The sequence below is a fragment of the Lepidochelys olivacea genome (assembly GCF_965140295.1).
Source record: "Lepidochelys olivacea isolate rLepOli2 genome assembly, chromosome: 1".
NCBI classification, from domain to species: Eukaryota; Metazoa; Chordata; order Testudines; family Cheloniidae; genus Lepidochelys; species Lepidochelys olivacea.
In genome coordinates this window covers 46775670-46801148 of record NC_140411.1, presented here as the reverse complement: position 1 = coordinate 46801148, position 25479 = coordinate 46775670, and the positions used below count along the sequence as shown (strand labels likewise).

At 39.8% G+C, this 25479-nt stretch overlaps 1 protein-coding gene across 2 annotated transcripts in view; it reads left to right on the top strand.

The window, feature by feature from the left end:
• Nucleotides 1–25479, top strand: part of LNX2 (ligand of numb-protein X 2) — a 91927-nt gene that overhangs the window by 56036 nt on the left and 10412 nt on the right. For both annotated transcript variants that reach the window (XM_084621238.1, XM_084621237.1), the window contains 6 exons: nt 5968–6215; nt 6625–6765; nt 7572–7771; nt 15273–15641; nt 20233–20373; nt 23441–23618. In XM_084621238.1, the coding sequence (XP_084477364.1) occupies nt 5968–6215; nt 6625–6765; nt 7572–7771; nt 15273–15641; nt 20233–20373; nt 23441–23618 (1277 nt within the window). The remainder of the gene's footprint in view (nt 1–5967; nt 6216–6624; nt 6766–7571; nt 7772–15272; nt 15642–20232; nt 20374–23440; nt 23619–25479) is intronic.

Here is a 25479-nt window from a genome sequence, read left to right as displayed (position 1 = left end):
TACTACTGATTATTACATGTTAGATAAATGTACAATTCAGTACTGTTGTAATCTTTGTCTTAGATATTACAAACCAGCTTCAGCGAGCACTCGGATGAACATGCCTGCTTTTCTAAGAAATGAAATATGCTAGTCTCACTGTTAAAAACATTCAGACTCAGAACTAAAATTTCCAGTGAAATAATAATTGGCTTAATTTAAGCAGAAAGGCTGCAAGAAATTTTATAATATCCACCAGTCAACTCCAGAGTGTGTGGTAAATGCAGACCACTCTATCAGGGAAATTAGAAGCAGGAGGCACAAATTTGATGATTTCATGGGCAATAATCACCCCCAAGTTTTCAGTGCTTAATTAGAATCTCCTTGATTTATCAGTTTTTCAGGTTCATCAAATTTGCTTGGGAACCACAGACCCTTAGAATCAGCCCTTGTAAGGGTCTCTTGTACTTTATTTCCTTAGCATGTGGTATTTTGAAAGCTTGTTAATGTTTAATAACTAACAATGGTGTTGGTATCTACTTTATCAAAGATCATTTACTTGACACAGGTCCAAGAAAACCTTAGTGAACTTCTGCAATATTTGATTTAAATTCAACTTACTGAGTCTTCAGATCTAATCAAATTCCATTTTAGAAAGGTACAGTTTTTGTCCAGCACAATGCAGTTTTGGTTCACATGAAGATTTAGGCCCCGTCTTAGTGGTTTTTTATTATTATTTTTATTTAAGCTGAGCCACAATTTGCCATCCAGTATTAAAAAGTATAGCCACTTCAGAAGGTACCACAACACTCCTCCATATCCCCCATTACTGAACATTTAGTGCTTCCTTTAAAAGGAATTTTTTGTGGAAAGTTAAATTTAAACCTTCTATAAAAGCCTCTTTTGAGTTGCTCAGTGGTTGGAAACCAGCATATTTAATGTGTAGATTCATACATGACTATAGCAAGATTTACAGAAAAAAGCATTACAATAAATGCAAAACCTACTATTCAAAAGTAAGGAAAAACCAAAGGATTGGAGTTCGAACGTTCCTTGCTTAACACCTATTCTCACCTAGGTTACAAGCTGTGTTCCCATCAACAAGATGCCCTGGTGAAAGCCTAGCTCGTTGCCACACTCAGTTGCTGGGAAGGAGGAAAGTGCTGGGATTCCTACCAGGATGCTGTCCCTGGCCCCTGTTTTGGGTGCTCATCTTTCATATCTGTCTTTAGATACTAAGTGTCTGATGCATATGAAGCTTTTCTAGCCTTCCAAAACTTCTCCAATTGCTGGAAGGGTGAAGGAGCTTTCTGTGGTTTTTCCCACTCTTCACCCTTCTGGCTACTGAGAGAAGGGGTCCTCATCACTGCTCTTACCCCTCCTCCAGCTTCTGAATTTGCACAAGAAAGGGTGGAGGGAAAAGAGATCTCCACAATGGAACCCCTCCTCATGGAGGTTTTTTAGGTCCTCCCCCACACTCCCAAAGCGAATAGATAGCACCAATGCATGGGTTTACTGCTGACCTGCTGCTCCTAGTCCTGGTAGGCCATGATACATTAGCTCTGACACATATGGCGCCCTGATCTAAGGAAAATCTATTTTACATCATTTTGGAGATTTTTAAAAACGCTAATACCACCTCTTCTATTATTCATAAGTAAGATGACCTGATTTTACAGATAGAATAACATGAAAAATAGTGCCAGTAAAATGCATTTTACATTCTGAAGTTCTGATCATGTAGCTTGTTGTGTGAAGATCGATCTCTGTGCCCTCACAGAGACCCACTGACTTCAGCAGGGCTCTGCCTGAGGACAGCGAGCTACCCATATACAACAAATTTCAAGATTGGGGCCCAAAAATAGCTTTTCTCCAAAATATTTGAAATAAACAAAATAGGTCAAGGTGTTTGGTATGGTCTGGAATTTGTATTGGCCACTTGTTTGGAATGGGTGGCTTCAATATTTGAATAATGCACACATACTGTGCATGATAAACCCCTTTATCTAGATAATAAGATTCCAGGAATGTCACTCTGAAGCCTAAAGTGTCTGTGCTAGTGAGAAATGATGGAAGTAGCTACAAGTATGGTTAAGAACTCTTTTTGTTCAGAATATCACCAGTAGAATCATCACTAGGGTTCATGGTCTATTGCCTTCCAATGTTTAAGTTTTCAGCCATTTGACTTTACTAATCACACTATGAAGTGTGCAGCTGCAGTATTATCATGACATGTATCTATGCCATGCCTAGAGTCCTAGACCATTGTAAGATCAGGTAACTCAACCAATCATTGCTTTCTACTCTATAGCTAATTTGCTTGCCACATTTGCATTGGTTGTATGAGGGAGACTGCACAGATGGGAGGTTATTTGGCCTTGGTGCTATACCCAACTGCCACCTGCACAAATCCACACAACTCTCCTAGCACAGAACACACAAATCAACATAATCACCCAAACAGAGCACGCAATAACCCCAAACATTACCCTTTAGCCTAAAGTGTCTGTTGAGTCAGTGTGAAGTGAGGGGGAAAGCTATAAACATAGCTGAGAATTCGTTTTATTTGGACTATCACTAGGTTCAATTGTCATTGTGATCTGTAATCTGTTACCATCCAATTTTTAAGTTCTCAGCCATTTTTGGTATTTTACACACACAACTTTATGAATTACACCTGTGCAATAGCACAGACTTTCAGCTATTTGTATAGTAATCAGAATCTATATACTGCTATAGGATAGATAGATATTCTAGGTCTATAGTCAAGGTCAAGGACTAGCTTGCACAAGAAAGGGTGGAGGGAAGAGAGATCTCTGCAACTCAACCCCTCCTCTGATCTGAAGGATTATTTGGGTCCTCCCACCCAATGTTGACTGGCATTTCATCATCCATTCTAGCTCATTCATGAGGCTCTTCTTACAAGCATTTGTTATCTGTAAATTGGATTAATTATGTTTTAATAGGTTAGTCACATAGAATACTGCATGAAAAGTACACTGGGATCACTGGACATACTTATCATGTTATCAAAATTTCCTCATTTTAACTTCAGTTTATAAAGTTCCTATTTAGGAAAATAATACCAAAAACTTATTTTTTGTGAAGACTTTAGTCATCTGCCAAATACATATGAGAAATACACCCTGTGGAAGAATTGACACCAGGTTGTAAAGCTGGTTGTAGTTTTGACAGAGACAGGACTCTTCAAAAATATTTCTAAAAAAAAGTCTTCTCTAACAGTATCAAAATAAAATTCTAGATTACCCAGCATCCATATCCCCTAAACTGTGATGTCTATAGATCTCATGAGCTAGATTGATAGTTAGAACAGATCAATATTTTAATGAGACTTATAGGGATCCTTCTACAGGCAGTAATCTTCGTGCTTCAGTAAGTGGAACTCGATTCCTTTGGTGTAGATACTGAACCCCAGTGTGGTGCTAGGGGGAACTGTGCTGCTGGAAATTTTTCAGTATTACCAACTCAAGCATTTAAAACTACGAGTCAGATCCTGAAATATCATATTGACTTAAAAATCATGAAATTTTAAATAATAAATTTGTTTTGTCTTCTGGTGTTTGAGCCTTTTGGGACTCACATTTTCAATCTTTGCTCTGCAGCCATGAGGGCTAGAAACGTATTCTTAAAAAAACAAAACTGAGATTCTCATGACTCCAAGAGCTGGGGCTTTAAGAAAAACACTTCAAATCATGAGTCTCATGATCAAATCATGAGTCTCATGATCAAATCATGAGCGTTGGCAACACTCCATCTTACGGATGAGACAGAAGACCCAGGTCCAGACCTGATCACCAATGTACATGAAAGGCATTATGTAAATGTAAGACCATTATATAAATGAAAGATCACCATAACATTGTATAGTTCCTTTGAGCTTACAGTTGTCGCCGCATATAAATAACATATAGGAAACTCACAAACAAAAAACACTAAGTAGATGGGGAACAGCTTAACTAGGGGCTCATTAAAGCAGTTATGAAGAGGAGGTAGTGGAATTCTGAGGGAAGGACCAAGTGGGGGGAAAAGGAAAAATGTGTATTTCCAACCCATCCATAGGTCAGGAAGCAAGAGGAGCTGGGAAAATAAAAGGCTTTATACTAATTAAAAGGAAACTTTGTAAATTAAGGACTGTGCATTTTTTATTTTCCTGCCTGAAATTATCTGTTGGTTGCTGTCTTTTTAACCATAATGAAGAAAGCCCTGGTTCTGGCTCCCTGTATACTAGCCTGGGGTAGAGAAATGCTCTGTTCAGAAAACTTATGAATGCACAGGTGAGAGCAGGATGTAGAGTTTTTTTCTTCCCTTACCACCCCCACTTTATTTGTTATTTTTGGCTACAGCCTTGGCCATGCTCATATAGAGCTGACTCAGAAGCAGGCTTTAAATTGTTAAGCAATACAAATTGATATGCTATCTATTCGAGGCATGGATTGGTGTGATGGGAGGGGAAGTGTGTGTGACATTGCACTCTATATAATTCTATAAAATATGCTAATGAGTGTGACTATAATGTAACTGGAATATGCTTCATGCAAAAGGTCTCTTGTAAGGTATCATTACAAAGATTATAATCTACTGAGTGTGGTCACCCTATTTGTATAAATGTATCATTCTTGTATCTGAAACTGGAAATATGAAATATAACTCTAAGGTCCTATTGTAGTTATGCAAAATGTGGGCCATTAATGGTGGTTTGGAATCTTAATGGCTCCCATTAACCAGGACAATTAACTGTAAATGGCTCTGTTTTACTTGTAAGTCTTCCTCTATACATGTGGCCTGGCAAGTGGGTAATGAAGTCTTACAGTAACATGTGATCATGTCACCTGAACTGAAATCCATCTTTAACCTGGTGCTTTTCCATTGAGAAGGAGGGGTGGGAACCCAGAGGGACAAAGGATTCCTGCCTTATGCAAAAGATATATAAGTGGGTGGAACAGAACAAAGGGGGTGGCAATCATGAGAAATCCCCTAGCTACCACCTGAGCTGGAAAACGGGCTGTACCAGGGGAAAGGATTACGCCCAGACTAGGAAGGCTTCCAGTCTGAAAGAAACTTATTGAAACATCTCTGAGGGTGAGATTTTATCTGTATTCAGTTTTATTACTGTACTAGACTTGGACTTGTGTGTTTTATTTTATTTTGCTTGATAATTCACTTTGTTCTGTCTGTTACTACTTGGAACCACTTAAATCCTACTTTCTGTATTTAATAAAATCACTTTTTATTTATTAATTAACCCAGAGAATGTATTTATACCTGGGGGGCAAACAGCTGTGCATATCTCTCTATCAGTGTTATAGAGGGCAAACAATTTATGAGTTTATCCTGTACAAGCTTTATGCCGGGAAGAATGGATTTATTTGGGGTTTGGACCCCACTGGGAGTTGGGCATCTGAGTGTTAAAGACAGAAACACTTCTTAAGCTGCTTTCAGTTAAGTCTGCAGCTTTGGGGCATACGGTTCAGACCCTGGGTCTGTGTTAGAGCAGACTGGCCTGTCTGGCTCAACAAGACAGGGTGCTGGAGTCCCAAGCTGGCAGGGAAAGCAGGGGCAGAAGTGGTCTTGGCACATGAGTTGACAGCCCCAAGGGGGTTTCTGTGATCCAACCCATCACAGTGCAGAGGGAAGTTGAATAGGGGGCATACAAGGGGGCAGGGCTTGGACTCAGAGTAAGGGATTGGGTATCATGGAACTGTGATACCTGTTCTTGGAAATGAGGAAGGGGGCATTCTATGGACAGCAAACGAAAGGATGCCTGGAAGGGGAGCAAGAGACTGGTAGGACGTAGACTGGAAGGCATGCTGGTGACTGGGGAACATGGAAGCAGTGGGTGCTGTGGACTTGGAGAGCCATGGAAGTGGGTTACATGAAATTTGGGACAGGAATGTTCAAGCGTTTTGTGCTGTGTAATATGACCACTTTTGATATATATTTGAAAGTAACATGACAGTCCATCTCTAGGTGTCCTGGAGCTTCCCATCGAAGGGTTGTACTGGAGAAAAGGAAGTCTAGCAAACTGCAGACGGAAGCTGAGAATGAAAATGGGCCAAGTGTGATAGATCACCCAGGCACATTATCTCCAGATACAGACCATGCTGGGCCGGGACCTGTGCCAGTGGATCAGAACTTTACACCAACTACTCTTCCTGCGTGGACAGATGAGCCTGGCCTTGACAACCCTGCCTTTGAAGAGAGCACAGTAGCAGACGGTATGTCATGTTTGTCTTTTAATTCTCTGTTTGATCTGTCTAAATCAAACTTAGAAACTTAAAGTGACATAATTGTAAGTTTATCTCCTGCAAACAAATAACAAACCCTACATCTCCAACTGCTGTGCTTGTCGTATAGTGATTCTTATTGGAAAGTTAAACTCCCCAAAAAGTTCTCTACTTAAAAATGTAGCACTTGAATGAAAACACAATTAGTTGGGAAAGATCTATCTGTTGTGTTTACTGCAATAGTATCATACTGGTATAACACAAAGCTATCCAGTAGTGTAGAGCATGTCAATGTCTGCGTTCTGTTAATGGTCTGATAGCTACATTGAGGCAATGTGTTTTCTATAGAATTGCTGAAGCTGGTTTCTAAGATGAGATTTTTTTTCCCCTGGATCAACAGGCTTCCCACCTATGGAATACTGTCCTGTTCGAACGAAAAGGCAACTGAGTAACTCCTGCATCCATCTGCATCGAACTAACAGTAACACCTCTAGCATCTGCGATATTAGAGAGGAAACACTGAGCCTTACCACAGAGGAAGGTGGTCTTTCCCCTTCCTTTTCCTGTTTGTAGGCTGTGTACTCACCATTCATTAGCATCCTCCTCTTCTATTGTAGCTGTCTGTGTTTGTGTTTGGAGGGGTGCTTGCTTCTTGCCTTGACCTTGTAAATCAGTGACAGCTGTTGCTGTCGTGCGGAACTGGTTAAGGAAGGAGTGACAAATATGTAATTCTAACTTCTTAGATTTGGACTCACAATGTTATGTTTCTTTTCTATTATTATCTTTTATAAACGGAACTTTAGATAAACTGAAACATTTGAAAGAGCTAATTGAAAAAGAAAATGTATGAAAAAGAAGATAATTATTTTTAAATAATAATAATGGGGGGGGGATAGCTCAGTGGTTTGAGCATTGGTCTGCTAAACCCAGGGTTGTGAGTTCAATCCTTGAGGGGGCCATTTAGGGATCTGGGGAAAAAATTGGGGATTGGTCCTGCTTTGAGCAGGGGGTTGGACTAGATGACCTCCTGAGGTCCCTTCCAACCCTGATATTCTATGATTCTATGATTAAAGGTTAGGTCCCAAAGGGTTCAGAATATCCTCTTTTTAAAGTAATACCTATCTTTTTCTCTTAGTGCATGGATACTGATCACTTACTCTAGGTCTTTATCTTTTTGTTAACCAAGGTATTTCAGCAAACAGTGGAGCCAATCCAATTTGTTTTATTTGCATTATACCATTGTCGTCTGGTGTGCTTATATTGTCCTCCAATAATTTTCAATGTTGAAAATGTACTGGGTTATAAAATATATTAACCTTTCTTTATTTGTTTCTTTAAACTTGTCAGCAACCCACCAGCCACCTACCTTGCCCGAAGGAGAAATCACTACAATTGAAATTCACCGGTCCAATCCTTATATTGAGTTAGGAATTAGCATAGTGGGTGGCAATGAAACTCCTTTGATCAACATTGTTATTCAAGAGGTTTATCGAGATGGGATCATTGCCAGAGATGGAAGACTCCTTGCTGGAGACCAAATACTTCAAGTATGGAATCTAATTAAATTGTCTATCTAGTTGCATGCATTCAGTCATTGATGTACAGTATGTTATGAGATGGTGGTAGTTCTCTTGCCAATCTGTGTTGTGTAAATGTTAGCTTTGCAATATTAGTTTAAAAACAAATTATTATTCAGACTGAGCAGAGTCTGTTATTCCACTACTGATACCAATGATTTACATAGTTCATGGGGCTTGGCTTCCTATAATTATTTCTGTTCAATAGCTTTTAAAACGGATAAGAAAGGCTGAGTGTATTATTTTCTATTTTTAATGGTCTGAGGCTCTCCTCCTCCTCTTTTGAGGTATAGGCACCCCCTCCGAAGAAAGCAAAGGTTATTTTTGGTTAGGAAGTTTAATTTAATTTGCCTTTTGCAATTTCATTTGTGAGTTACTGGATTGATTTTTGCCCTGTTTGTTATGCTAACTAGGCTGCAATGTTCCCTTCCAGCTGCAGCTGCCCTGCCATTCTTTATTACTTGAAATCAACAATTATGTTTAAAAACAAAAATTTTGTGGTGAAGTCCTTCACTCATGTGATTTGAAATGTTCTGTTATGAATATTAGGGTTATATTTCGTATTTAAAATTAACAGATAAAATAACTTTGGTTATTATTTTTATAATTATATAATAAATCTAGAAGAATGAGGAAATAGCAGAAGAAAGTATTAAAAGCTTTGGTTCTGTTTTATTTCAAAAGAGTTCTTTAATTTTATTTTCAGGTATTTTAAGTATTACTGTCCTTAGGATCCGACATACCATAGTAAATGCCCCCTCCTCGCCAAATCTGGACAATTCCACCTCATTGTAGATTGTCCATATGCTGGATTTTTTTTTTGTATTTTATACACACACACACACACACACAAAATCCAGCAGGTAGACATGGTTGGGAAATTTTAGTATCCTTTAAATAAAATTAGTATGGACTTCAGAAAATAAAACCTTCCTTTCCTGACGTTAGAGAAACCAGCCCTTTTACTATCACAGAGTATTATGACAGAGGTTGGCAAAAAGTAACCCAAGATATGTTCAAAACCAGGCAGTTGCAGGTGTTGTTTGGATGCTATATCCAGTCACTAACCCCAGCAGCCAATGAGAGCCTTTCAGTAATCAAGGGTTGCATCGTGAGCTGCCAGAATGATGAGCCTGTTGAAGCTGTAGAAATTCTTGTTGAGCAGCTGGCAGTTATGGTTCCAAAAGCTATAAGTATTTGTAAAGTGCCTCTAGATGGGAAAAAATTGGAACTGCAGTGTAAAAACCCTATAGACTTGATAACACTGAGGCTCTGCAAACTCTGTAAGCAAGTTCAATAGAATCTCCTTGCCATTGTAAGAAGGGCGTGTAGAAGCAGGGTGTGGAGAGGTGCAGATGACACAAACCAAACTCTATGGAAGACCTAAGGGCTTCCTTGCTCAGAGTTGGCCTGTGTTGATGCTAAGATGGCTCATGAAATTTACTAGGCATGGCCTTTGCAGACCAAAACTAGGTATTGTGTTGCATGCAGTTATATGTTCATGCTTCAGTTGTGGACATCTGAAGATCTCTTCAGAGAGTGTTATCTGAGAAATTTAGACAAGCTTAATATGACTGTAAGATGAACTTTAGCTCTTCTTGCCCACCCAAATGGAGAAGTATTTTTTTTTTCAGGTAACCTTTAATACTTGACTGAGGGCACAAGGTTTAATACTATTATATAAAATTATAAAGTATATTTCATATCAACAGGGTTTTAAAAAAATCTGATTAATTCATTGTTTGCCTAACATTATAAATATCTATCTTAATATTATTTAATGTATGTAATTTTATGTAAACATTAAGAAAGTCAAACAATTTAAATTGCACAATTAAAAAATAGTCTAGATTAATCACAGTTTTAATCACATTGTTAAACAATAATAGAATACCATTTATTTAACATTTGGATGTTTTCTACATTTTTAAATATATTGATTTCAATTACAACACAGAATACAAAGTGTGCAGTGCTTGCTTTATATTTATTTTTTTTACAAATATTTGCACTGTAAAAAAGATAAAATAAATAGTATTCTTCAATTCACTTCATACAAGTACTGTAGTGCAATCTCTTTATTGAGAATGTGCAACTTAAAAGTGTAGAATTATTATTATTTTTTTACACAACTGCACTCAAAAATAAAATAATTCAAAACTTTAGAGCCTACCAGTCCACTCTTGTTCAGCCAATTACTAAAACAAACAAGTTTGTTTACATTTATGGCAGATAATGCTGCTCGCTTCTTATTTACAATGCTACCTGAAAATGAGAACAGGTGTTCGCAAGGCTCTGTTATAGCCAGCGTATTGTGTACCAAATATACTACACATTCGTGTGTCCCTTTATGCTTCGACCACCATTGCAGAGGACATGATTCCATGCTGATGACGGGTTCTGCTAAGTAACAAACCAAAGCAGTGCAGACTGATGCAGGTTCATTTTCATCATCTGAGTCAGATGCCACCAATAGAAGGTTGATTTTCGTTTTTAGTGGTTCGGGTTCTGTAGTTTCCGCATCGGAGTGTTGCTCTTTTAAGACTTCTGACAGCGTGTTCCACACCTCGTCCCTCTCAGATTACAGTGTTGCATAGTGGTGTTATGGACTTTTTGTTGCACTATTATGTTACGAATCACATGATGTTATAACACACAGTTGAGGGAGGTCTTTATTTTGGCAGAGAAGGGTAAAGAGAAATATGTCTTTGTTCAGGGACATCTTACTTTGAGCTACTATAGTGTTATCTGCTAAACGCTAAAAAGAAGGTATTTGGCACTTTTTCCACATACTTTTTCCACTGTGTTTCACTTAGAAGGTCTGTGTGGAAGAAATAGATGTTTTGCTTTCACACCCAGCTTGCTTTAATATGTTTTAGAATTAACACAGTAGTGTGTAAGAAGTAGACTGTTGATTCCTTCTAAAACAAGGACGACTAGGGCTTAAAAATATTACTCAGTGGATGAAAAACATCATTGTTTGTGGTTGGTTTGTTTGTTTTTAAATTGAACTTGTATTTCATTTCAGGTTTCTCTTTCATGGCACATTTTTGGAAGAGACCAGAAAAAATACACTTCCTTTAACATATTTCCCATATAAACTCTACTTTCGTAGGCCTATATGACATTGGAGGTCATTTCACTTACGTCAAGAAATGTCATCTATCAACCAAAAGAAGTTAGTTACCAATTGTAATACAGATTAATAACTGAAACATCTTAGATATTTATCAAAAGAGATCCTGGAATAAAATCTCTCTCAGAGATTCCATTATAAATTCCTGTTTTCAGGGATTTGATACCAGGTTATATTTGTCCATTTCTCTCATGAAACTTACAGATTGAAATGACTAAGGTAAATAATAATATGCCCATTATGGACTATTTTGTACCAGCACTCATTTACTAAAATGATACATTTATTAAGGGTGTTTTTTCTCAAAACTTTTTCCTTCATTTTCTTCTTTGTACCTAAGTGTTGGAACACATGTACTGATAATATGGTAAAATCACCGAATGTTTGTAGACCCTTACAACATCATCCTTAACTCATCCCATTGTGCCTTGAAGTTTCAACCTTAACTATGAATTTCCCTTACTTCTTGTGGATTTGGCTCAGATACTTAATGTTTAAATTCATTGTTACAGGCAGATGTTTTTGATTTTTTTTCTACTGTTTTTTCCCTATCAAATCTCATTGCAGATGTATTTATTGTTTTAGGGACTGCAGGAAATGACTGTACTGAATTGAAACATTTCTGCCACAAAGAGAAATACTCTATATTCCTACAGTCGTAGAATCGTAGGACTGGAAGGGACCTTGAGAGGTCATCTAGTCTTAAAAATCTCTAATGATGGAGATTCCACAACCTCCCTAGGCAATTTATTCCAGTGCTTAACTACATTGACAGTTACAACGTTTCTCCTAATGCCCAACCTACACCACCCTTGCTGCAATTTAAGGCCATTGCTTCTTGTCCGAAACTCTAAGGATAACAAGAACTATTTATCTCCCCTTTCCTTGTAAAAACCTGTTATATATTTGAAAACTGTTACCATGTCCCCTTTGAGTCTTCTCTTCTCCAGACTAAACAAATCCAGTTTTTTCCATCTCCCCTCACAGGTCATATTTTATAGAACTTTAATCTTCTTTTTTTTTGTACTCTTCTCTGGACTCTCTCCAGCTTGTCCACATCTTTCCTGAAATGTGGTGCACAGTACTGGACCCAGTAGTTCAGTGTGCAACTGTTTGTTCCTGTCTAAGTGGAGTATTTTGCTTTTGTCCTTATTGAATTTCATCCTGTTTACTTCAGACCATTTCTCCAGTTTGTCCAGATCATTTTGAATTTTAATCCTATCCTCTAAAGCACTTGCAACCCCTCCCAGCTTAGTATCGCCTGCAAACTTTATAAGTGTATTCTCCATGCCATTATCTACATCCATTGATGAAGATATTGAACAGAACTGGACCCAGAACCAATCCCTGAGGGACCCCACTTGACATGCCCTTCCAGCTTGACTGTGAACCACTGATAACTTCTCTCTGGGAACGGTTTTCCAACCAGTTATGTACCCTCATTATAGTAGCTCCATCTTGGTTGTATTTCCCTAGTTTATGAGAAGATCATATGAGACAGTATCAAAAGCCTAACTGAAGTCAAGATACACTACTGCTTCCCCCATATCCACAGGGCTTGTTACCCTATCAAAGAAAGCTATTAGGTTGGTCTGACAGGATTTGTTCTTGACAAATCCATGCTGACTGTTATTTATCACCTTATTATCTTTTAGGTGTTTGCAAATTGATTGCTTTGATTATTTGCTCCATTATCTTTCCGGGTACTGAAGTTAAGTTGATTGGTCTGTAACTCCCTGGGTTGTCCTTATTTTCCTTTTTATGGTTTGGCACTATATTTGCCCTTTTCCAGTCCTCTGGAATCTCTCCTGTCTTCCATGACTTTTTGAAGAGAATCATTAATGGCTCAGATATCTCAGCTATTGTATTAGTGCATATCAGAGTAGTGAGTCAACAGGTCTGGCAGTTTATATACTGTAGGGTTTGGTTTGGTTTTTATATTAACAATACAGGCTGTAAGGGCAAAACCTGAGCCCATTTATATCAACAGGAGTTTGCTATTAACTTAAATGGGAACAGGGTTTCACCCTAACACTTCTGCATTTTAACTGTTGATTTTTTTTGAAGATATTGCACTTTTTACCTTGTGATTAATCATAATCAGAAAGAAACCTTTTCACAGAAGTATATTGGTTTTGATGAAACTTCAGTCAGGAGAGGTTTCTTAGGTCCAGGTCAAAATTCCTGGTCAAAACCCAGAGACACAAAGAATAGCTAGTAGCCCAGTGGGTAGGGTACTCACGTGGGCTGTGGGGAAGCCAGTTTCAAGTCCCTGCTCTGCCTGACTTAGTTCAGGAACTTAAACCTAAGTCACTTACATCCCAGGTAAGTGCCCTTCCCACTAGGATAGTCTGTTTTGTCCCTGTTTTTGTTTGTTTGTTTGTTTTGTTTTTGTGAAAAGCTTCAAGAAGTCCCATCCCAACGTACAATGGGAAGCATTTCTGAAATCTCAAATTTTTACAGGACTGGAAAAATGTTTCCTTCCCAGCTCTAGCTTACAGTTTACGGGCCTGAAAGTATTTATACCAGCTGCCCAAAGTTTCTGTACCACTGATGGGTGTTGAATTACAGAATTTTAAAGTGAAGGTGTCATCTGATTTAACCTTTATAGTTCCAAAATTTTTGCTGCGTAAAACTTAAGGCCAAGGGTTTCAAAACTTTAATTTGTAAAGTTCAGCACTCATTTCTGGAAATCTTGGCATTAGCTTCAGAGCTCTTTAAGAACATGTTAGTGAATATTTGTACCTCCTCAATGTTTCCCTCTTCCAGAGACGTCTGCGTCTCATGTTGTTGCTAGCGTAAACAGCTTGTTTCCACATTCAAGAAGAGCTACAATGGTCCAATTATATTGAAAAAATGTTGACTTTATGCTTTTTTCCCCCTAAATCTAATATTTTCCTCCACTTAATTGTGCTGTGGTCATTCTGAATGTGGAAACAGGGAGCTGCTCAAGATGGCAGCAGTAGCATGAAACTCCAAGGTGCTCTCATTTTCCTAGGAGAGGAAGAAAATTAATAACTTTGGTAATACACAACACAAAAGTCAATTTATTCAGACTTTCCATCTCTCTTCCCCTCCCATTCCTACTATTTTAGCAGCCAATATTCTAGAATTCTTAAGAGTGAAAAATTAATGTTTTCAAAGCATTAGCTGAAATTCCAAGCTTTCAGACCACTTCCAGCATTGAATCTAGCTCTAATAGTTCTCAGATAGAAGTCAGTAAAATCAGATCAGATTTGAGGTGGAGTTAATTAAAAAAAAGGTATGATAATAGGAATGATAGACATAATTCTAATATTCTGCATCTTGCACACTTTTGAATTATTTGATTGTAGCTCAGATGTTGGTATTTCAGCCCAGCAGTGCTAATTTCTTTATGTTTGTTATGGTACAGGAGGTGCATGACTTAATATAGTTTTGAACTTGCATCCAAGATGGCATCTGTCTCTGCTTCCTTATGTAATTATGTGGTATCTCATTTACATTTTTGTTCCTGAGCTCTAGGCCTGCAAGATGAACTGTGAAATGAACATCCTATAATTCAGATACTATCCTTTAGGGAAACATATAAGTGTAATATAAAGTATGCTGAAATACATGGAAAAAAAATAAATATTTTCTTCACACTCTAAACATGAATTAGAATTGTACAGTAGTCAAAAACAGTTTATTCTACAACATATTGTACTATAGGCCAATTTTATAGATTTATCAGTGTTCTGATAATCTGACTGGCTGAATATCTAAGCACTTATCCCAATTGGAGATGATCTACTGTTGAAATATTTGGTACTTTTCTGATACAAAACACCTGCTTTTACTGCAATCCCATTCACAGAAACACTACTTTTTGTAAAATATGTAAGATTATAAACCAATCCTTAAAATTCCTTTCTTTAAAAAGAACATGTGTAAAATTCTTTAAAGCTACTCATATTTAAAGTGACAATAATGTGTTTGGCCCTATAAAGGCATGAGTAGAACAAACAGCCCCTGCCTTGAGGAGCATACATAGTGAAAGACCCAGGATGATCAGTCACAAATGCACTGGGAGACAGAGAGGATGGCAGTAATTTAGAATGTGGTGGAAGTTAGTGTTAATTGCAGTAATGATGGCATAATGTTGATGTGGGTTAGCTTTGCAGGCTCAGCTTAGGAAGTGTTTATTTAGGAGAGAATTGAATAAAGAGAGGAAGGAGCAGAGAGGGGTAAGTAGATAATTCCAGGTATAGGCTATTAGAGGTTTGTAACAGGGTCTCTGAACTTGGCAAGGATTTTGATACATCTTGAAACAACTAAACAGTTATGAATATTGTTTTACTTCTTGTTTTCCAGGTCAATAACTTTGACATCAGTAACGTGTCCCATAACCATGCTCGAGCTGTTCTTTCCCAGCCCTGCATGGTGCTGCATCTCACGGTGCTCCGAGAGAGACGATTTGGAAGCCGGACACACAACCATGCTGACAGCACTTCCCTGCGAGAAGATGGTTTTCAGGTGATGCTGCATAAACGAGATTCTAGTGAACAGCTTGGCATTAAATTAGTGCGCAGAACAGATGAGCCAGGAGTTTTTATCCTCGACCTTTTGGAAGGGGGATTGGCTGCTCAAGATGGCAGACTCTGCAGCAATGACCGGGTACTCGCAATCAATGGACATGACCTGAAACATGGGACACCGGAACTTGCTGCTCAGATTATCCAGGTAAACTCTAATGGGGTACTTTATTCAGTCTGAAATTTAAAATGTATTATATGTCAAGACACTTATTGTATGTATCGCCAAATTTCACCCAAAAATGGCATTATACAGTACTGAACAACTTGTGTATTGCCCCTAAACTGTGTAGTGTTTTTGGCCGATGTTACTCATTACTAGTAGCTGAAAGTCTGTGCTGTCGCTCAGGTCATTTTATAAAATTGTGTGCTTTTAAAAACAAACAAACAAAACAGTTGAGAACTTAAAAATTGGATGGAAACAGACTGTGAATCCCAGTGATGATTGAACCTAGTGATATTCCAAACAAAAAGAGTTCCCAGCCACGATTTTAGCTAATTTCATTTCCTTCCCGCTGACTCAACACACTTTCTAGGCTTCAGAGTGATGTTTGGGATTATTGTATGAGGGTGGTGTGACCGATTCCCCCCAGGGTGCCACTTGGAACTGGGGTACCACTGGACCGGCCTGACCCACCAGCCTGTGCTCCCTTTCACACTGTGGTGCTGTGATAAATTGCTAAACTCTCCACGCTTGCTCTTTCCGCAGCCTACACACAGGTAGGGACACACCCAGCTGCAGCTTCACCCACATGCTGAGATCAGCTCTGCATGGGAAGGCTCAGCTAAGGCACCTTCCAGTTGCTAAGACACACAACCCCCTCTGGAGTGTAAATCCAAAATTATACCGTCTTGCGCTGCACAGGGAACTGTACAGCGTAAGCTCCTAAAAGTCACCCCTCCCTCAATGTGGAGAGAGAGATGGAACAACTTTCTGCCCCAAGTTATAATTTTTACACACTGGTTTTAGACAAAACAAAATCAAGTTTATTAATTACAAGGATTTTAAGTGATAGCAAACAGATCAAAGCAGATTATCTAGTAAATAAACAAAACCTCAGGCTGATCTTAACATACTAGCTAGGTAGGATATGAATTAGCAAATTCTCACCCTGAGTGATAAAGAGGCTGGCAGATTCTTAAGGCACAAGGTGCCTTGGCTTTCCCAGGTTTTCATACACAGGCTAAAAATCCCTCTAGCCTGGGACCATCACTTCCCACAGTTCAGTCCTTGCCCCTCAGGTGTTTTCAGGTGTGTTGTTGCAGGGAGAGTAAAGTCCCACCATGATATCACTGTTCCCCTTTTATAGCTTCTTCCCACTTGCTGGAAAGCTCTTTTGCTGTGACCTGGGTCAAACAGTTCCCATTGTGTGGTGCTATCTCTGAGAGGTTTCTATTGTACACAGTTCCTGGAGTAATCCTTGTGCTTGTGTGCATTTCTTGAATAAGCCATTAACATTGTTTGGCTTTTTTACTGTTGTACCTGAAAGGCTGCTTGTGGGTGTTTTTCAACCTCGCATGTTTAAGTAACGCATACGTAGCCAAACTTCGTAATTTCACATATGACGGTAGCACATACAATCCAATGAGATATTAATGTCTAGCAGATCAAGACTTTTAGAATTATACCTCACAAGGCATGCTTTGTACAAAACATATCCTAATTACATGACAATGGTGAATATTGGGGTGCCAGGGTGTCACAGGTGGTTGCGTTGATTTGTGTGTGGGTTGTGTTGTGCTGGGAGAGTTGTGTGGGTGGCAAATGAGGGGTGGGTACTGCATTGAGTGGCTTTGGATATTGTGTGGTGGTGGTGATTTGTATGCTGGTTGTGCAGGGGGGTGGTTGTGTTGATTTGTGGGAGGGTTATGCTTTGAGATTTGTGTTAGTTTGTGCAGGTGGCAGTTGGCTGTGTGACAGCTGGGCCAAGTAGCTGTGCAGTCTCCCTCATACAGCCAATGAAATTGTTGCATGCAAATTACCCGGGGAATAATGATGGTGACTGGTTGTGTTACCTCTGTTGTTGCAATGATCTGGGACTCTTGGCATGGCATAGCTATGTGCCTTACTGGTGTAATTTGTGAAGTCAAAATGGCTGAGAACTTAAAAATTGGATGGTAACAGACTGCAAAATCCAGTGAAGATGCAACCTGCTGATATTCTGTACAAAAGAAGCTCCAGCCATGCCTGTAGCTGATTCTATCACTTCACCCTGACTTTACAACCATTTTAGGCTTCAGAGTAACACAGAGCAACATTCCAGGAATCTTATAATATAGTTTTATAGAGTTGTCACATTCTGGGGTGAAATCCAGACTAGTAAGAGGTTGTGTCACTGCCTGCCCTGTAACCCTGGGTGCCTCACAATGCTTTACTATTGTAGTTCCCAAACTGAGCCACTCACAAACAGGCAAACAGCATGCAGGCCACACCCTGAGTGTCTGTGTTTAACTACAGCTCTGACCCCAGCTGCCTGTCAGCAACACTCCAGTCACACTCTGGCTTCCACCAGCCTCGGTTACTCCTTGCAGGGTGGCCCCAACACATCCCAATCCCAGATTTTCCCCCAAAAGATGTGTTCCGCACTGTCCATCCCTCTCCTGGGCAGCTCAGATATTAGAGGTCCATTGCCCTGTAAGGGATCAATATTCAACAATTTGCTACGTGAACTGGAGTTACCCAAACAGTTAAGTTTAAACACAACACTGGATTAGTTTTGATTAAAAAATAAAATATATTTATTTAACTACAAAGAGAGAGATTGTGAGTACAAGTAAAAGGCATTCAAGTCAGAAATGGTTACAAGAGAAATAAAGATAAAATGCGCTCTAGTAGCTAAACTTAACAAGCTAGACTTGGCTCAAAGTAAAATTCTTACCACAGGTTTCCAGCGACATTGCTGACTAAATTCACAGGTTAGGATCCTCCCTTTTGTCACAGGGCTGGCTCCTTTGTCGACTTAAGTGAGTGAGAGAGATGCCTTGGGGTGTTTTTGCCCCTCACTTTTATAGTCCAGTCACCCTTTGAAGTGGATTCTTCTGAGGATTACCCCTCAAAGCAAAGTTTACTCAAACAGTAAAGAAGACGATGTGGAAGCTGATGGTGAAAGTGGCTCCATGCTCTTTCTTCCCCATGTGTGCTGAAATGCCGATTTGCCTGGTCTCATGCCATTTCCCCCTCATGCTGTCTCAAGGACCCTGTTTACTACTTATATGTAAATTGAGGTAAACACACATTCCTTTGCCTAGGATAGACCCATTTAACACCTTTTGCCTAGTCAGGCCTGTGTGAGTTTGAACATGTGCTAACATCATCATACAGGGGAAAATCATAACTTCACATATAATGTTGCTACATGTATTTCACCATGATATTATTGACCGGCAAGTTATTAGTTTTCAAATGATACCTCACAAGGAATATTTTGTATAATGGTTATTACAATGGTGTATGGGTGTGAATACAGTGGGTGCTTTCAGTCACAATAGTGCAACATGCACTGCAGACACCCACCCCCTTTTGGGCCTCAGATGAAACCTAGGAATTGAACTCATGTGGCCAGAAGTGAAAAGTGTGTTGGCCTCGTCCAGCGTGTGCCATAGCTTACTGAAGGTTATAAGACTATTCATGTGTATGAGGTGATCTCAGTGTAGTCTGGAGTCTAATAGAAGAAATCTAGGAAGATCATGATCCTGTGTACTTATAACTCTCTTTATCTCTAGATCTCAAAAAGCTTTATGAAACTAAGTATCATTGTGCCTCAGTTTCCCTATCTTTAAAATGGGGATTAAAAAGGAGGTAACTTGCCCAAGGGTCACATAACCATTCAATGGCAAAGCTTGGGGGATGGGGACGGGGATCTGATTCAAAGCCATGTACTCATCCAGTAAACCACCTTACCTAAACACTAGGACTATGTAGAATACTGTTGTTTATTATTTGATTAACTCCCTGCTCCAACAGCAGTTGGAGACTTGTGATACTGGTGGGGGTTATTTGCTTGTATAATTTAAATTTCGTCTCTTGTAATTAGGGGGAAATTCTTATAATCTTGTGTTATTTTTATGTCAGTTTTTCAATTTATTGAGATTTTGAAGAGGTCAGTTTTCTATTTGGAGATTTTGGTGTTGGGATTTTGGAACATTAGGGTAGCCATTGAGTTTTTGGATAGTCCCCAAAACTGCAGTTTGGTGATCTGACTATATATTCTCTCCAACTACTTCAACAAATTCTCTGACTCTGCTTACAAAGTTACTTATTCCAGGTAAATAATTTGTTTTTAAATATCAATTAAGATTTGAAGCATTGAGTAGTTTTGAAAATTATGAAATCATAATTTGTCAGTGTACTTAGTCCATTTTCTTGTTATTTATTTCTTGTATTACAGAAGTGCCTGGAGACCTACCTGAAACTGGGGGCTACACTGTGCTAGTTGTTGTATGTACACATAGAGACAGACCCTGTCACAGATTTTACAGTCTGAACAGACAAGAGAAAGGGAGAGAAAAGAAAGTATTAAAATCTCCATTTTATAGATGGGAAACTGAGTCAGGAAAAAATAAATGACTTGCCCAGCATCAGACAGGAAGTCTGAGGCAGTTCCAGGAATCGAACCCAGATCTCTTGAGTCCCAGCCCAGTACCTTAGCCACAAGATCGTCCCTCGTCTCCTAATTAATAATAATACAGTGTGAACTTTATTATTATTTTCATTTTCATTTTGCATGTATATCCCTCAGGCTAGTGGGGAAAGGGTGAATTTAACAATCTCCAGACCAGTGAAATCGCAGACAGTCGCTATTCTCCGAGAAGCAGGGACTCATAACAGCAGCCAGCACCAGGCGCAGCAGCTGTTCAACAGCAGACACAGTTCGCATAAGGTTAGTGTTTCTCTCTTTCTCCATTTGAAAAGAAAATGTAATAGCAATTGATGGTATTCAGATTTGCTGGCTACAGCGACATATACAAGTCTTGTGAATGAGATAAAATTGTAGTTCTGGAGTCATGTGTGGGAAAGTGGGTAATGTGTTACCACCATGTGGAAGGATTGCCATTCAGGAGCAGCCTTTGGACTTCTGCTGTGCAAGCCATTGAACTGCAAGACCCCAGGAGCTGGAGCATATCCACTAGCCATATAATATTCCTGGGAGCATTCTGCGACAAAAAATGAAAAATTCTGCAAATTTTATTTGTCATAATAACACTACATAATCACGCCAGTTTCAATTATTTTGGTAATTTATTTCAAAATACCTGTCAGCAGGCATGTCTGTAACAATACAGACACACACAAAAATTCCCCCAGGAGTAGAGAGTTAAAGAAACCTCTACAACAACCCAATTCCTGTTTCTCTGCCCCCTTCTCCTCTCCCCACCCCCCCAGAGCCCAGCCAGGGGGCCAGACACCCACAACCCCTCTGCCCCAGAGCCCAGCCATGGGGGCCCCCCTGGCCCAGATACCCACACCCTAGAGCCCTGCTGCACAGCCCAGGAATCCAGAAGGAGAAACAGACTGATGCTCGGTCCCAGGTTTGAACAGAGTTTCCTGCGCACCGCCCTCTCCTTCCCTCAGGGCATGCTGGGAACTGCAGCTGCCAGGAACACTCTAGCTCCCTCTCCCTCCCTCCAGCAGTGTCTTCCATGTGCAAGCTGGGCTCTGCTGAGTCCAGTGGCAGGTAGCAGCACTGCAGCCCATTTCTTTAGGGGAAAGGAAATTCTGCGCACAAGTTAATTTCTGCAAAATTCTGCATTGTGCAGTGGCGCAGAATTCCCCCAGGAGTTATATGACCAGATTGTCATTGCCTGTGGCGGAAAATGTCATGTTTTCCCTTCCCTGAATCAAAGGAAAGAGAGCTGTGGCTACTGCATGGGTACTGGGTGGCTTATATTTTATATGATAGGGTGAAGCAGGATGAAGAGACTCCATGAATCTAGTGTGGCATTATGCAGAAGACCTACTACAAAAATAAAATACTATTCAGAGCTTATGCTTCAGACATTTTGGTAGTTCCAAAAATATGAGTTCTGGCCCTTCAAATTCAATGAATCATATAATCATCTAAAGTGTCAGGCTTTTAATAGACCTCCTTTATATCCTTTTTCAACAAATGGTGTTGATAACCAAATTCAATGTCAGTCACTTAAGTTGTAAGCACTTCAGATTTTTTGCCAGGATTTTCTTCCAAACATTTGGGAGATTTCAGAAAAAGTCCCAGGGGGGTTCATCATATAGTTCACCTGCACTCCTTTCTCATCTAAGGATAAGCCAGAGTTGTTTTTGAAGTTTGTTGTCTTAAAGAATGTTGTATACATAATTGTACAGCACCAGCAAGTAAATGGCCACAAAACCTGATGGAATTAAAAATAAACTGCCTTTAATATGTATACAGTGGTATGTGTCTGCCACTCTAATACTAAACTACTTCTGACATGTACTGGGAATATAAAAGGGTACTGTTTTTTTCATGTGCGGTGAAGAGATGATATAACTGCCACTGGAAGATTAACTGGTGTAATTTCTTATTTCTGTATTTCTACCTCTAAACCTTCTGTAGATTTGAGATGATCAGTGGAGGTAAATGTGGAATGCTTTAAATATATCAGCAAGTACATGAGGATGAAGGCATTTAAGCAAATAAAATACATTTGGGCTTGTCTACATAGGCAAATTAATTTGGATTAAGGTGAATTTAAATTGGAATAGCTATTATAGAATAACTCCCTGTGGGGACACTCTTATTCCGGAACAAGAGTGTTTTATGCTAAATTAGTCTAACCTACTTCCAAAATGGATTAAACTAATTGGGAATAAGGCAATCTTATTTCCGAAAAAGTGTCCCCACATGGAGTTAATTTGGATAACTATTGCAGAATAACTCCCTGTGTAGACAAGCCCTTAGTTCAGGTTTAAACCCTCCTGATGGTGTGAAGCCAAACATAGGTAAGCCTGATTCTGGAGACAAGCTGCAAAAGAAAAAAAAATTGCATAAATAAAAACAAACTGTTTAAAAGGTGTTTCGACATGTGACCCTTAAAGTACACATGCTTTTTCAGTTCACATTGAGTCTGTAGAGTTTGGTCCATATGATACTTACAAAAATGATGCACTTAGTAAGTGTGACATCCACCTAAACATCAAAGTCCTGTGTCTCTCAGTGCCATGACGCTAGCCATATGAACATATGGATTTTGTACAGCAGCACCAAAACTTGGCATTGCAGATCTTCAATGTCCAGTGCAGTGATATCCTCTCTAAGCATATTGTAAGTAAATTAGAAGTGAGATTTAAAAAATGGATGCTTAAAGTTAGACTCCTAATCCATATTTAGGAACCTAAATAAATGGATTGATTTTTCGAAAGTGCTGATCACCTGCAGTCAATCAGGGCTGCAGGCAGGGCCATCCCTAGGGGGTTTGGGGTCCAGGAGAACCCGGCCCAGGCCCCACCCCCACTCCACCTCTTCCCCCAAGCTTCCGCCCCATCTCTTCTGGCTCCTGCCCTGCCTCTTTCCAGCTTCCGCCCCCTCCCCCAAGTGACACCGGGAGCCAGCGGAGCGGGCTGAGGTTGCTGCTGCTGCTTCCCACCGGTGAGTGCGGGCCCGACCCGCACTGTCAATGCCAGGCCATCTACTAACCCCCTGGGCTAGCCTGGCCCTCTGCAACCTAACCCCACCCTCCTTGCACCGGCCTAACGCCCCCCGCACAACACGCACACAGAGTTGTCCCTAGGGTATGACAATTCGGGGCGGCCGCCACTGGGCCCCCAAAGCGCGGGGCCTGGGACAGCTGCCCCAATTCACCATACCCTAGGGACGGCTCTGGCTGCAGGTTCTCTGTACCTTTGAAAATCAGGCTGCTATCATGAGCTACCTAAATATAGATTAGGAGCCTACGAAGCATCAATTTTGAATTTTTTTAAATAAAGGGTCTTTTGTTGTCTTCTTGCAGATTCTTTCCCAGTGTGTTACATGCCAAGAAAAGCACATTACGGTGAAAAAAGAGCCACATGAATCCCTTGGAATGACAGTAGCGGGAGGCAGAGGCAGCAAAAGTGGTGAACTACCAATCTTTGTTACTAGCGTGCAGCCTCATGGCTGTCTTGCAAGAGATGGCAGGATCAAACGAGGTAGGCTTTGACTCAAATGGCAGCGTGTGCGTCTTTCAGTTATTCTGTTGATGAGTTTGTTTTGCAAGGTATCATAAGGTTTCTCAGGAGATGTAGGGTAACAGTGATAAATGCTTCTCTCAAATATTCCACTCTTGGAAATTCAATGTACAATGCCACACTTTCCCCTGGCTTGGGAAAGGGCTGTGTAAAGTTGACTGTAATACCCCTGTGAGTTAAGGGTCTTGTCTGGTGTTTTTCACTTCAGCACACACATCCTGTTTTTGGTTTTGATCTCATGGGTTGGGTCCTGTAGCTGTCTCAGAAACCACCTCTTTCCTTGTGTAATATCTTCAGTACCTCAGCTAAACTGATCTGTTCTGATGACAGGCACCTGGTTTAACTGTGCTAATAGCAGGGCATTTTCAGCAAGTGACCCTCCTTTCTGTAGTTCACTTTCCCCATCCTTGGTCTGACCTAAACTGAGCTTGCTGATCTTCAGGACAGGGCATCTGTTATCCCCAGCTTTTGAGAAAGAAATTGGGTGGGGTGGGGTGGATGATATTGGTAATACTGATGTAATAATGCTTAAGGTACAGCCTGACATTTTCCTGATCTATTTTTTGTAAAATGTGTTGTACATACGCCTAAATCACATAAATACATAATGCAACCCCATGCAGTACTGCACAGACTTAGAAATCCTATGGGCCCATACTGACATAAGGGCAAAGTTTAGACAGTAACTGAAGTGTGCAAATTTAAAATGAGGTAATGGAGGATATTTTTCATGACCATGTAAGGTAGGAACATTAAATGCAGTATACAAATGTGCACAGTATCTTTTTCTAAACATTATTTAAAAATCCATTTGTCGAAGCAACAATTGTGACTTTCTTCCTTATGTGATGTTAAAGCCGAAACTACAAAAGGAATTAGCCTTCCCTGCTATGCAAGTTTCTGGAAAGTGATTGATTCTCATATCTTGTGTAACTGAGTCCTGGATGTTGCTGATTTGTTCTGCACTGCAGCAGGAACACTGTAACCACTCAGACAATAAGAGACACTCTCCTTCTTTTAAAATATTCTCAAGGAAAATTGTTTTCAGCAATCTTTGTATTTTAGACTCCTTCCAGATCATTATAATCTTTTTACAGATGCTCTTGCTTCCTCAGAGCTGATTTTTCTTTCTTAATCTTTCCTGTGATCCCTGTTTTGTGTTTCCTGATTGGCAAAGCACAGACACGCAGTAGGATTGAAGTGTGCATGTGAGGATTGCTGTGCTACCTTCTGCAAGACTTCCCCTCTCTCTCATGGCTACATTACACCTTTTGCCATTCTTTTTCCCCCTTCCCTTTAAACCCTGAGGGACGATTATGAGGAATGGGATACATTAAGAAAAGGAACACAAAGCTGGAAAAGTCAGGGAAAAAATCCATAATGGTGAGAATAGTTTCCAGTGGCAGAGGTAAAAGCTCCAGTGTTCAAGTCATTTAAATGTGGACTGAACAGAGCACTGGAGGATATACCATAGGGGTCATTCTATTCTGATGCAGGAGTGGTGCCTGACCTAATAGATCATTTCCACCTCTGACTTGTATGATAGCAGAGCATGCTAGCCAAGCACAGCGTTTCTGTTTCTGCTGAAATATGCAGCTGTGAAATAGTTTACGCATTATGTTTAAATTGTCCGTATGAGGCTGCAGAGTTAATACACTGCAGTTCACACCTCTGAAAGTTACTGTTTCTGTCTGTCTAGGCCCAGGGAGATAACACATTGACATGAACAGGTATTGGGTAATGTGTTGTAAGTACAGGCCAGGTATTAGCACAGGAAGACCAATAGGCCACATGACTTACACTCTTATTTGTGCCTTTTAAA